The sequence below is a fragment of the Scyliorhinus canicula genome, chromosome 9 (genome assembly GCF_902713615.1).
Source record: "Scyliorhinus canicula chromosome 9, sScyCan1.1, whole genome shotgun sequence".
Taxonomy (NCBI): Eukaryota; Metazoa; Chordata; class Chondrichthyes; order Carcharhiniformes; family Scyliorhinidae; genus Scyliorhinus; species Scyliorhinus canicula.
This window is the reverse complement of record NC_052154.1, coordinates 19,768,212-19,780,466: the sequence shown is the minus strand read 5'-3', so window position 1 is coordinate 19,780,466 and position 12,255 is coordinate 19,768,212. Positions and strand designations below refer to the sequence as shown.

General features: G+C 48.7%; 1 protein-coding gene across 2 annotated transcripts in view; it reads left to right on the top strand.

The window, feature by feature from the left end:
• The window catches only part of LOC119971132 (putative phosphoenolpyruvate synthase), a 167,233-nt gene that overhangs the window by 95,970 nt on the left and 59,008 nt on the right, over positions 1-12,255 (top strand). For both annotated transcript variants that reach the window (XM_038806299.1, XM_038806297.1), the window contains exons 20-22: positions 4,687-4,793; positions 5,295-5,367; positions 10,011-10,106. In XM_038806299.1, coding sequence (XP_038662227.1) covers positions 4,687-4,793; positions 5,295-5,367; positions 10,011-10,106 — 276 coding nt within the window. The remainder of the gene's footprint in view (positions 1-4,686; positions 4,794-5,294; positions 5,368-10,010; positions 10,107-12,255) is intronic.

Genomic DNA, 12,255 nt, shown 5'->3' with positions numbered 1-12,255 from the left:
ATTCTTTATTTTGTTCTTGAAATCTGGATTTTGCCATCATGTGGTACCTGGGTGGGAGGGTGGGGGGTGTTGGGGGAGGTTAGGGGATGTGAGGCTCCCACTAAAGTCTGCAGCCCACTCAATGGAGGAGGAAATCAAAGTAATTAAGGGTGCGATCGTCCGGCCTCGTTCCACTCCCGTTCAAGCATAACAAAGCCGGTGAATAGTGGAAGAGGTCAAAAGCGCGGTCCGCGACAGGTGCCAAATAGTTTGACATGCAACCAATCCGCTCCCGAAGGGATGTGGCCTCATCAGAGGATCAGAGGGGTGGAACTCGGGGGAGCAGGTGGCCACCGTTGCCATTTCACTGGACAGGTCAGGGTTGCCACCCAGTGCCCCCGCCTCCTGATCAGTGCCCGTAGGGCCCTGGGGCTCACCTTGGGATGGAGTGGTAGCTGGATCGAGCCCCGGCTGCCCCTGCATTGTCTGGCTTTGCCAGCCCTGGTGGTTCCCCATGGTCCACACCATGGTGTCGACGTCCACAGCGAAGCTCCTCAGTGAGCGGACCATGCTGCGCAATACCTCAGCCTATACCCGCTTCGCAGCGCCTCAGCCATGCCCATCTGAGAGAGGGACATGTCCCGCAGAACCTCATCGAGGTTAGCCTGGTGTTAGATAACATCCCCCAGTGAGGCACTCATACTGCCGAGACCCTCCGCCATGGCTGTCACCGACTGCGCGACGTCTTGAACACTTTCACTCATGGTGCCAATGTCGTGCACCAGGCTCTCCACTGTGGTCGCCACCCGAGCAGTTTTGGCCTCAGTGCCATCATTACCGGTGCCATCTCCTGCGCTCGTAGCCTCTGGGACTCCTCCGAGCGGCTATGGATCTGTTGGAGTAACGCTGACATCTCCCTCTGAACGTCCCAGCGCTTCCTCATTTCCATCAGCTCTGGGTAACCCACATCCAGAGGCTCAGCATCGAGCTGGGGCCCAGCTGGGTCCTGGGATCCAGCAGACCTCAGACTGCTGTCTTGCCTGGGGGTTCCTGCCTCCACCTGATGTACATCAGCAGCAGTGTGGTATTCACCAGATTATACCCCAGGAGCCTGACCATTTCCCACCGAGGTGTGTGTATTTGCGCTGGTGGAAGGTGGGATGACAGCTGTGCCGCGACGATTATGGTGGCATCCTCGGAGCTCTCCTCCAAGGTGTTCTCCTCGGAGTCAGGAGAAGAGACCACCTTCGATGGGCTGGCGCCATCGGCTGGTGGGCCTGCGAGAGAATGGACATGTGGTCAGTGGGAGGGATGGGTCGGTCAGTCAGGCAATCAGTACTCACATTTGACAGGTCCTCCAAGTGGATACCGGTGGCTCCTCACCTTTGTGGCGTCCTCCAGCCTCCGTGTTGGTGACCACTCTGTCCTCGGCCACACCGGTCACCTCCAGAACCCGTTCCTCGAAGGAGGTGAGGATTCTCAAGTCCAGCTCCCCACCGCCAGTCTGAGGCCTCTCCCGCCAATTGTGGGTCAGCTTTTTCTGAGGAGACACCGGGAGAGCATCGTTAGCCACACATGGTTCACAGTGGTGGGAGAGGGTGTGTGAAGGAGGGTTGTGGGGGGGAAGGGGGACGGAGGGCTGGGCGCCACTTGGAGAGTGGGGGGTGGATGCTCCCTTGCCGGGAGATGGGTGTCTACTCACTCGTGCTGCCAAGTGTAGGTCTTTGGCCTTCTTCCTGCACTGCTGGCCAGTCCCCTTGGTCATACTGTTGGAACTAACGGCTGCTGCCACCTCATCCCAGGCAGCACTGGCTTCCTTGTTGCTCACCCTTTGGGACCCCCCTTCCTGGTCTCCACCCCGTCCAGTAGCCTCCCTAGGTCAGCGCCCCCGAATCTTGGTGCAATTATTGCGAGCTGACTGGGGTTGGCTGAGTTTAAGTGCTGCTTGACCCTGTTAGTGGGGGTGCTGGCGAGTGGGGGTTCTGGCGAATCGGCTGGCGAGGCGTTAGTTGCAGCAGAAGCACATGAGGCCCCATTAAGTGAACAAATTAACGTTGAATTGCATTGCCAGTTTCGCTGGGCCAAGCGCTGGGAAACACGTGGCAATTCTCGCTCGCTGCAGCACGTGGAAATTTATCCGGAAGATTATGCCCTAAGATTTCAATTAAGGGCCATTTTCTGAATGGTGGAGGTTTTCCACTGACATAATCATTCCCCCACCCACTGCACCCTGGGGCCCTCACAGTTCAGGGCTTTGATTCCTTTGGGATCCTTTCTTGAGAACTTCCATTTTGAGTCAGTCCCTTGGTCTCCCTCTTCCGTGGTAATACCTACCTTTATCAGTGAGGGTAGCCTTTCCTTCAGGCCCTCCCATTGACCTTCCTGTGTCCCTGGTGTGTCTGTCATCCTTAATTGGGTCAGTGTAGAGGTGGTTGATGGTTGTGCTGACTCCCGTGAAACCTGCACCAGTGGCACATCAGAAACGCAAGCTTGGGTCTTGCAAATGATCCTGATATAGGGTTTCTAATGCCTGAGGTAAAATTCAACCCATGTCCTTACGATTACTCATCCTTGACATAACCACCACATTATCATGATAGATATACAGCAAGGATGAAACTTGTGAAATTTATTAACTCATCTCAAGCACAAGGACCTTAATTTTCCAAACTTGTGTTAGTTGTATCCCGGGCATACCCTGGGAGATGCGCATGATGCATGAGTTTGACTCCGCCTTATCCACAGTCTACAAATGGATGACAACCTCAAACATCGGATAGATAAATGATTTCCTGTTTTAACAAAGAACAAAAGAATAAAGAAAAGTACAGCACAGGAACAGGCCCTTCGGCCCTCCAAGCCAGTGCCGACCATGCTGCCCAACTAAACTAAAATCTTCTGCACTTCCTGGGTCTGTATCCCTCTATTCCCATCCTATTTAAGTACTTGTCAAAGATGTCAACACGTTTATATAGCCAAACTGTGAATTACTTTATTAAGAAGCCTTAGTAGAAAGATAATCATTCCAGGATTTACACAATAGCTACCATAGAATACAGAATTAAATGTTTATAACATTCAAAATATTCAACCTTTTCCTTGAATTATCTTTCAAACCATATCATGGGTTTTTTGTGCATGAAATGTACACAGGAAATGGTAGTGAGACACAGGGACCCCTGGAAGTCCCAATGCATTGGCTCTGTGGAAATTGGCGAGGAGGTTTGAACTTCCAATGGGAAATTCTCCATTTTGAAACTTTCCGAGTTGATCTCCAGCCTAAAGTTCAGAAGGTTATGACTTACTTACCACGATCGTTACTCAGGAAATGTTAGACAGGGGCAAAATAACATATCTAATTCCTGGTTAACTATACAACTGACTCCCCCACCCCCACTTTTCGACTGCACCGAGCCCCCGATGCTTCAATTCCCCGATCATCCATTCCCCCTCCTACCCTCTAACTGCCCTCTGAGCCCCTTGACCCTCTGAACACCTTGACCATCTGACCCCCCCCCCCGACCCTCTGACATCCCCAGCTCCCACTGACCCTCCGACTCCCCTCTGACCTTGCGATTCCAACTTAACACAACCTCACCAACCCACCTCACCAAGCTGGCATGTTACCACCCTGCCACCCTCGCCACACTGCCACTTATCAACCTGCTCCCCTACCCAGCTGACCCAAGAACATGAGAAATAGGGGAGGGGTAGACCATCCAACCCTTTGAGCCTGTTCCGCCATTCGGTGAGATCATTGGCTGATCTTTTACTTCCACGCCATTTTCCTGCTCTACCCCCAGATCCCTTGATGTTTTTAAGATGTAAAAATTGTGATGTTCTTTGTGATTCTATTATCAGGATGTATTTTATAGTGTTCACAAAGACCACAAAAATTAACAAAGTTAACTTTTATTTACACTGCTTATTAAAGCTCGGGCACTCACTCCTATAGTAAACAATAATCTAGTAATCTACAATCTACACTCTACTAACACTAATCTCTACACTCTATCTATAACTGTCCTCTACACTCTCTCAGTTCTCCTCTCCAGCATTCTCCCAGAAACCTCTTGAGTCAGTGCTTTGTACAGTTCTGCATCTAGCTCCATCTAGTGGTTAATTATGATATGACATTAACCCTTTGTATTCTGAACATTTCACATAATTCCACCGATCTCTAGTTTTAAACATATTACCCTACCCACTTACCTTACTCACACTCGTTCACAAATGCAATGAAAGGCTGTTTAAATGTCCCAAAGCTTTTCCTTGTTCTCATGAAGACTTGCCAAAATATGGCAGCTACTGCCAGAAAAGGGTTGGCCTGGTGGTCTGGCCAGAAATGTGGAACTCTGCTGTTGTGTAAAAGAAACATAGGAGGGGTGTGGAAATCCTCGGAAGGTCCTGTCTCCTTTTATCCAAATGGAAAACAGTTTATTATTCGTTATTAACTAATAGTGCAATTTTATTAAATGTATGAGTTTCCTAAACAGGCAAAACCCTTTGCCAAACAATTTGAACTGCAAGGATATTTGGTTTTGGAGGGAAATGTATTTTAAAATGTATAGTTATTTCGGGCGTCACAGTTTCAGAGTAGAGTTACGTTAGGTATCGGTCGATGAAACAGAAAAATATAATTTCAGCACAATTCAAGTAGCCAATTCGTAAGCAACGCATTTGTAGTTATGATCTTTAATCTTTCAGGCCAGACCAATAACAACATTTTACACTGAATCAGAGTTTGAGCTGATGCACGAGTTTGACTCCGCTTTGTCCACAGACTACGAATGGATGACAACCTCAAACGTTGGGTAAATAAATTATTTCTTGTTTTCTTCCTAATAAAGATGTCAATGCAGCTGGGGTTCAATTCCCGTAATGGCCTCCCCGAACTGGTGCCGGAATGTGGCGACTAGGGGCTTTTCACAGTAACTTCATTGAAGCCTACTTGTGACAATAAACAATTATTATTATTATTATGTAGCCCAACTGTGAATTTTAACAGGCCTTAGCCGAAAGATAATCATTCCAGGATTTGCACAATAGCTGCCATAGAATACATCATTAAATATTTAATAGTCCTTCCGGCTACCCCATATATTGTGGAAATGTTCCCTTCTGGAGATATGAAGAGGTTGCTGGTTAATCCTCTCCCATACTTTCTGATCTGAAGGGGCCTCTCTGGGCAATATTTTCCCGAGATTTAAACTGTCTCCTGATGTTCCCTGTTACTGTGCAGTCATACACAGGGAAACACCTCTTCTGTTGTTACTTTGAAAGCAACATGTTGAATGTTATATTGGATGTTGCAGTGAAATGATGCCTGGAGCTGTTACACCTTTAACATCAAGTACCTTTGTGAGAGCCATTGAATATGCATTACAGGTGAGTTAGAGTGAGATGGTTGCATCTGCTGATGGAATTCATTGTTATAATATGGCTCTACCGCGCAGTGTTCTAGGCAGTATTTGTACTGTTTCTGGAAATGTCCAAGGATGTGCAGTTTAGGTGGATTGGCCATGCTAAATTGCCTCATAGTGTCCAAAAGGTTATATAGTGGGTTACGGGGATAGGGTGGAGGTGTGGGCTTAAGGAGGGTGCCTTTTTCAAGGGCCAGAGCAGACTCGATAGGCCGAATGGCCTCCTTCTGCACTGTAAATTCTATGATTCAATGATTTTATGAAATCAGCCAGAAACTTTATAAGCAGTGCACATCGTGAGGAGTGGGTGGCAGCGCCGGCCCTAGGGTTGCTGGCGCCCCGGGCAAGCTTAACTTCGGCGCCCTTGGGGGGGGCGGGGCCGAGAGGGGGGGGCGGGGCCGAGAGGGTGGGCGGGGCCGAGGGGGGACCCGAGGGGGGGGGGGGGGGGGCGGACCGAGGGGGGGAGCGGACCGGGCGGGGGGGGGCAGACCCGAGGGGGGGCGGGGTGCGGGGTGGGGGGCGGACCCGAGGGGGGGGGGGGCGGGGGGACGGACCCGAGGCGGGGTAGGGAGCGGACAGAGCGGGGGGGCGGACAGAGGTGGGGGGCCGCCCTGGGGGAGTGCGGCCACCCTGGGGGAGTGCGGCCACCGCGCATGCGCTGGTTGGCACCGGCCCAACTGCGCATGCGCGGGACCCGAGTCTCTGGCGCCCCCTAGCACATGGCGCCCCGGGCGACTGCCCGAGTTGCCGGTGCCTTGAGCCGGCCCTGGTGGGTGGGCCTCTGTTTAATACGGCAGTCATTGCATTGAAATCAGGCAATAATATAACATTCTAAGCAGTCTTCTGAAGTCATAACTTTGGAGGTTAGTTTTAGTCTCATTCCAGTCTTCAGAGTTCTTTGAATTTCCGAGTAATCAGCAGGGATATGACTCCAGGTGACCTTCTGACCTAGAGGGCTCGAGGGATCAAAGAATAAAGAAAATTACAGCACAGGAACAGGCCCTTTGGCCCTCCCAGCCTGCGCCGATCCAGATCCTTTATCTAAACCTGTCTCCTATTTTCCAAGGTCTACTTCCCTCTGTTCCCGCCTGTTCATATACCTGTCTAGATGCCTCTTAAACTATGCTATCATGCCTACCTCTACCACCTCCGCTGGTAAAGCGTTCCAGGCACCCACCACCCTCTGCGTAAAAAACTTTCCACGCACATCTCCCTTAAACTTTCCCCCTCTCACCTTAAAATCGTGACCCCTTGTAACTGACACCCCCACTCTTGGGAAAAGCTTGTTGCTATCCACCCTGTCCATACCTCTCATAATTTTGTAGACCTCAATCAGGTCCCCCCCTCAACCTCCGTCTTTCCAACGAAAACAATCCTAATCTACTCAACCTTTCTTCATAGCTAGCACCCTCCATACCAGGTAACATCCTGGTGAACCTCCTCTGCACCCTCTCCAAAGCATCCACATTATCTGGTAATGTGGCGACCAGAACTGCACGCAGTTTTCCAAATGTGGCTGAACCAAAGTCCTATACAACTGTAACATGACCTGCCAACTCTTGTACTCAATACCCCGTCCGATGAAGGCAAGCATGCTGTATGCCTTCTTGACCACTCTATCAACCTGCGTTGCCACCTTCAGGGTACAATGGACCTGAACTCCCAGATCTCTCTGTACATCAATTTTCCCCAAGACCCTTCCATTGACCATATAGTCCGCTCTTGAATTTGATCTTCCAAAATGCATCACCTCGCATTTGCCTGGATTGAACTCCATCTGCCATTTCTCTGCCCAACTCTCCATTCTATCTATATTTTGCTGTATTCTCTGACAGTCCTCCTTGCTATCTGCAACTCCACCAATCTTAGTATCATCTGCAAACTTGCTAATCAGACCACCTATACCTTCCTCCAGGTCATTTATGTATATCACAAACAACAGTGGTCCAAGCACGGATCCCTGTGGAACACCACTAGTCACCCTTCTCCATTTTGAGACACTCCCTTCCACCACTACTCTCTGTCTCCTGTTGCCCAGCCAGTTCTTTATCCATCTAGCTAGTACACCCTGAACCCCATACGACTTCACTTTTCCATCAACCTGCCATGGGAAATCTTATCAAACGCCTTACTAAAGTCCATGTATATGACATCTACAGCCCTTCCCTCATCAATTAACTTTGTCACTTCCTCAAAGAATTCTATTAGGTTTGTAAGACATGACCTTCCCTGCACAAAACCATGCTGCCTATCACTGATAAGTCTATTTTCTTCCAGATGTGAATAGATCCTATCCCTCAGTATCTTCTCCAACAGTTTGCCTACCACTGATGTCAAGCTCACAGGTCTATAATTCCCTGGATTATCCCTGCTACCCTTCTTAAACAAAGGGACAACATTAGCAATTCTTCAGTCCTCCGGGACCTCACCCGTGCTCAAGGATGCTGCAAAGATATCTGTTAAGGCCCCAGTTATTTCAACCCTCGCTTCCCTCAGTAACCTGGGATAGATCCCATCCGGTCCTGGGCACTTGTCCACCTTAATATCTTTTAGAATACCCAAAACTTCCCCCTTCCCTATGACAACTTGACATAGAGTATTTAAACATCTATCCCTAGCCTCAACATCCGTCTTGTCCCTCTCCTTTGTGAATAACGATGCAAAGTACTCATTAAGAATCTCACCCATTTCCTCTGAGTCCACGCATACATTCCCTCTTTTGTCTTTGAGTGGGCCAATCCTTTCTCTAGTTACCCTCTTGCTCCTTACATACGAATAAAAGGCTTTGGGATTTTCCTTAACCCTGTTAGCCAAAGATATTTCATGACCCCTTTTAGCCCTCTTTATTGCGCGTTTGAGATTCGTCCTACTTTCCCGATATTCCTCCACAGCCTCATCAGTTTTGAGTTGCCTCGATCCTATGTATGCTTCCTTTTTCATCTTAGCTAGTCTCACAATTTCACCCGTCATCCATGGTTCCCTAATCTTGCCATTTCTATCTTTCATTTTCACAGGTACATGTCTGTCCTGCACTCTAATCAACCTTTCCTTAAAAGACTCCCACATTTAAAATGTGGATTTACCCTTAAACAGCTGCTCCCAATCCACATTCCCTAGCTCCTGCTGAATTTTGTTATACTCTGCCTTTCCCCAATTTAGTACTCTTCCTTTCGGACCACTCGTGTCCTTGAAAGGTTTTTTTTGCACCTAGTTCAGCAGTAGCCCGCTGAAGATTTCCCAAGTGACTTCGCTTTCCAACAAGTGGGCAGCAGGATGGCACAGTGGTTAGCACAGTGACTTCACAGCTCCAGAGTCCCAGGTTCGATCCTGGCTTGGGTCACTGTCTGTGCGGAGTTTGCACATCCTCCCCGTGTGTGCGTGGGTTTCCTCCGGGTGCTCCGGTTTCCTCCCACAGTCCAAAGGTGTGCAGGTTAGGTGGAATGGCCGTGCTAAATTTGGGCCCTCAGTGTCCGAAAAGGTTAGGTGGGGTACGGGGATAGGGTGGAAGTGTGGGCTTGGATAGGGTGATCTTTCCAAGGGCCGGTGCAGACTCGATGGGCCGAATGGCATCCTGCACTGTAAATTCTATGATTAACCGCATTATCGTATCCCTTGCAGAATCACGAATGATGAATCTGTGCAGCTGTGCAGGCAGAGAGGCCAAAAATATGGTTCCTAATTAATCAGAAGGTTTCCAACCCTTGAATTTTCCAATCTGCCCTTACTGCTCCATTGCACTTTGCATGTAGTGGTGAATGGCTAACGTAAAGGAGAATACTTAGGTTTGAGGGAATTCGCAGCAAAGCCCTAAACACGTTGGTAAGTGAGGGAGCAAAGCAGTTCCACTGGGTTTCCAGTCAGAACATGAAACTTTTGAGCAAACTGGTGAACCACTGTTTTTCATCTGATTTTGTTGGTCACTGTTGAACAGGCCGCAAAGTGATGAGCTACACACCAATAAAAAATGCATGTTCCGCACTGGCCCCTGTAGCCCTACGCCATGTTGCTTCGGGGCCGGCACGGAAAAGGGAGCCACGGCGCATACGCTCATTGATGCCAGTCCCACTGCGCATGCGCAGACCCGCGGCACCCATCTGACACTGGTGATCGGCAGCTGGAACGCCGTGGGTCGCTCCAGTGCTGTGCTGGCCCCTGTAAGTGTCAGAATCACTGCTCCTGAGACCATGTTGACACCGTCAAGAAACGCGACGCAGTTTATGATGGCGTCAACACTTAGCCTCAGGATCAGAGAATCCCGCTGTCCCTCTTAGAGGGGAGTTGCAGTCTGTGGAAGGGAGCTGCCACTGGCTGTTCTGGCTTCAGGCTGGAGTTACACAAATGGAGCATCAGACAAGAGAGAAAGGGCTCCTAGGTTCATAGAAATGGCCGCGGAGTCCTTAGTGATGGAGCAGGACCGAGACATGGTCATCATGTTTCCATGGGGAGTCAGGAAGCCCCTCAAGGATCACCTTTCAAAGGGACTAGGAGCAGGAGGCTGGGAATGTCAGTGAAAGGAGTCAAACCCTGAGATTCATGCAGATATTTGAAGGCAGATATCGTGTTTGTACTTAAATAATGTTTAATATTTCACCAATTTCATTTAAATAGGAACTGTCAATGAAAGCTGGAGGCAATCCTTGCTTTTCCCCCTATAATTACAAGTACCTGGGGATCTGCTGTTCCCATTTGTTTATGAATCTAATGGTAAGCTTTTAAAAATAATTTTAAGTACCAGTGTTTGCTACGTATCTTTGCTGTAACTGAGTTGTAAGGCAAATGGAACCTGAATGCATGTATTTAGACGATGCAGATAACACGGTTTTGTGAGGCGCTGACAGTGGACAGATTATAGGCGGGATTTTCTGGCCATTCCAGCTGGTGGGATTTTCCGGTCTCGCCGATGGCAACCCCTTGCCAGGGGTTATCTGGGGGCGGCGGGGGCGAACTGTGGGAAACCCCGTTGACAGCAGCAGGTCCGGAAGCTCTCACCCTATGGGTCATTATTTAAATGATAAAATATTAAAGCATGCTGCTGTGCAGAGAGACCTGGGTGTGCTAGTGCATGAGTCGCAAAAAGTTGGTTTACAGGTGCAACGGGTGATTAAGAAGGCAAATGGAATTTTGTCCTTCGTCGCTAGAGGTATGGAGTTTAAGACTAGGGAGGTTATGCTGCAATTGTATAAGGTGTTAGTGAGGTCACACCTGGAGTATTGTGTTCAGTTTTCGTCTCCTTACTTGAGAAAGGACGTACTGGCACTGGAGGGTGTCCAGAGGAGATTTACTAGGTTAATCCCAGAGCTGAAGGGGTTGGATTACGAGGAGAAGTTGAGTAGACTAGGACTGCACTCGTTGGAATTTAGAAGGATGAGGGGGGATCTTATAGAAACATATAAAATTATGAAGGGAATAGATAGGATAGATGCGGGAAGGTTGTTTCCACTGGCAGATGAAAGCAGAACTAGGGGGCATAGCCTCAAAATAAGGGGAAGTAGATTTAGGACTGAGTTTAGGAGGAACTTCTCCACCCAAAGGGTTGTGAATCTATGGAATTCCTTGCCCAGTGAAGCAGTAGAGGCTCCTTCATTAAATGTTTTTAAGATAAAGATAGATAGTTATTTGAAGAATAAAGGGATTAAGGGTCATGGTGTTCAGGCCGCAAAGTGGAGTCCACAATAGATCAGCCATGATCTCATTGAATGGCGGAGCAGGCTCAAGGGGCCAGATGACCTACTCCTGCTCCTAATTCTTATGTTCTTATAATCCAATATGGAGCCCAAACAACGGTTGACAGGACATTGCATTTGCAGCAACACAAGATGACAACTGGTGAGGTGGGAGACTGGGTAACAGCAGAAATCCCATTCCATCCCAGATCCAGCTCCTTCCCTTCCCTGGCCTCTGGGATTCCATATCCAAATACTAAGCATTAAAAAAATCATTTTTACAAATGATAAGCAAATGAAAGTAAAATATAAATTTCTAACTGTGCGTCCTAGATCATGAGCTTTATTACTCAGACTTTGATGAAGCATCTATCAGAAGTCACAAGTCAGAAGAGCGTTGTTCCTTCTCAGCGTGGTGTCATGTTAAAACAGAATTGTAAATAAAATCTGTAGTGAGTATCCATGTTCATTGTGTAACATGATCTGGCTTCTCTAGCTGCAGTGTCTTTCACTGCAAAAAGGCAAGTGAAGAACAGGGAAGACCATGACCTGGAGAGAACTGCTAAGTAGGGAAAGACAGTTCAAAATTGCAACTTTTCTCAAGGAATTCTGGACAATGCAAATGTGACAAAATATAGTTCCTCTTAATTCTTCAATTTTATCTGTTTAAATAGGCAAAGGACAGGTTTTCTCAGTCTCTGACCATTTGTGAGAGAAGACCTAACAGCTGTTAGTAAGGGAAAGGCAGAATAATTCTCCTTAAATTGGGACAAGTACTGAATTTTCCATCAAATATTGGGAGCCAAATTTTCAAATGGCGGTGGAGCCTTGTCCAAGTGTGGGCGCTGGATTTTACCCTCCCCTGCCAGTGGGTTGAAAGTGGGGGCGACTCATGAAATCCCGTGGTTGCCCCCCCCCCCTCGCTGCCTATTTACCCACCTCCGAACTGTATGAAATTTTACAGGTGACGGCCCTTCACTAATTTACCCGCAGCGGTGGAGGTCCATGCCATGTGGGATGCCTGGCATCTCCATGGGCTGGTGTCGGTTAAGGAAGGGTGGGGGGGGGGGAAGCTCCTTGTCGGGTCCCCTGTTCCCATCGGAGACACACACCCCTCGTCCCTCTCGCTGGGGCTTACCAGTCTGACCCTGGCGAAACTCTCCATCCACCCTGGCGTCTGGCTCCAAAGC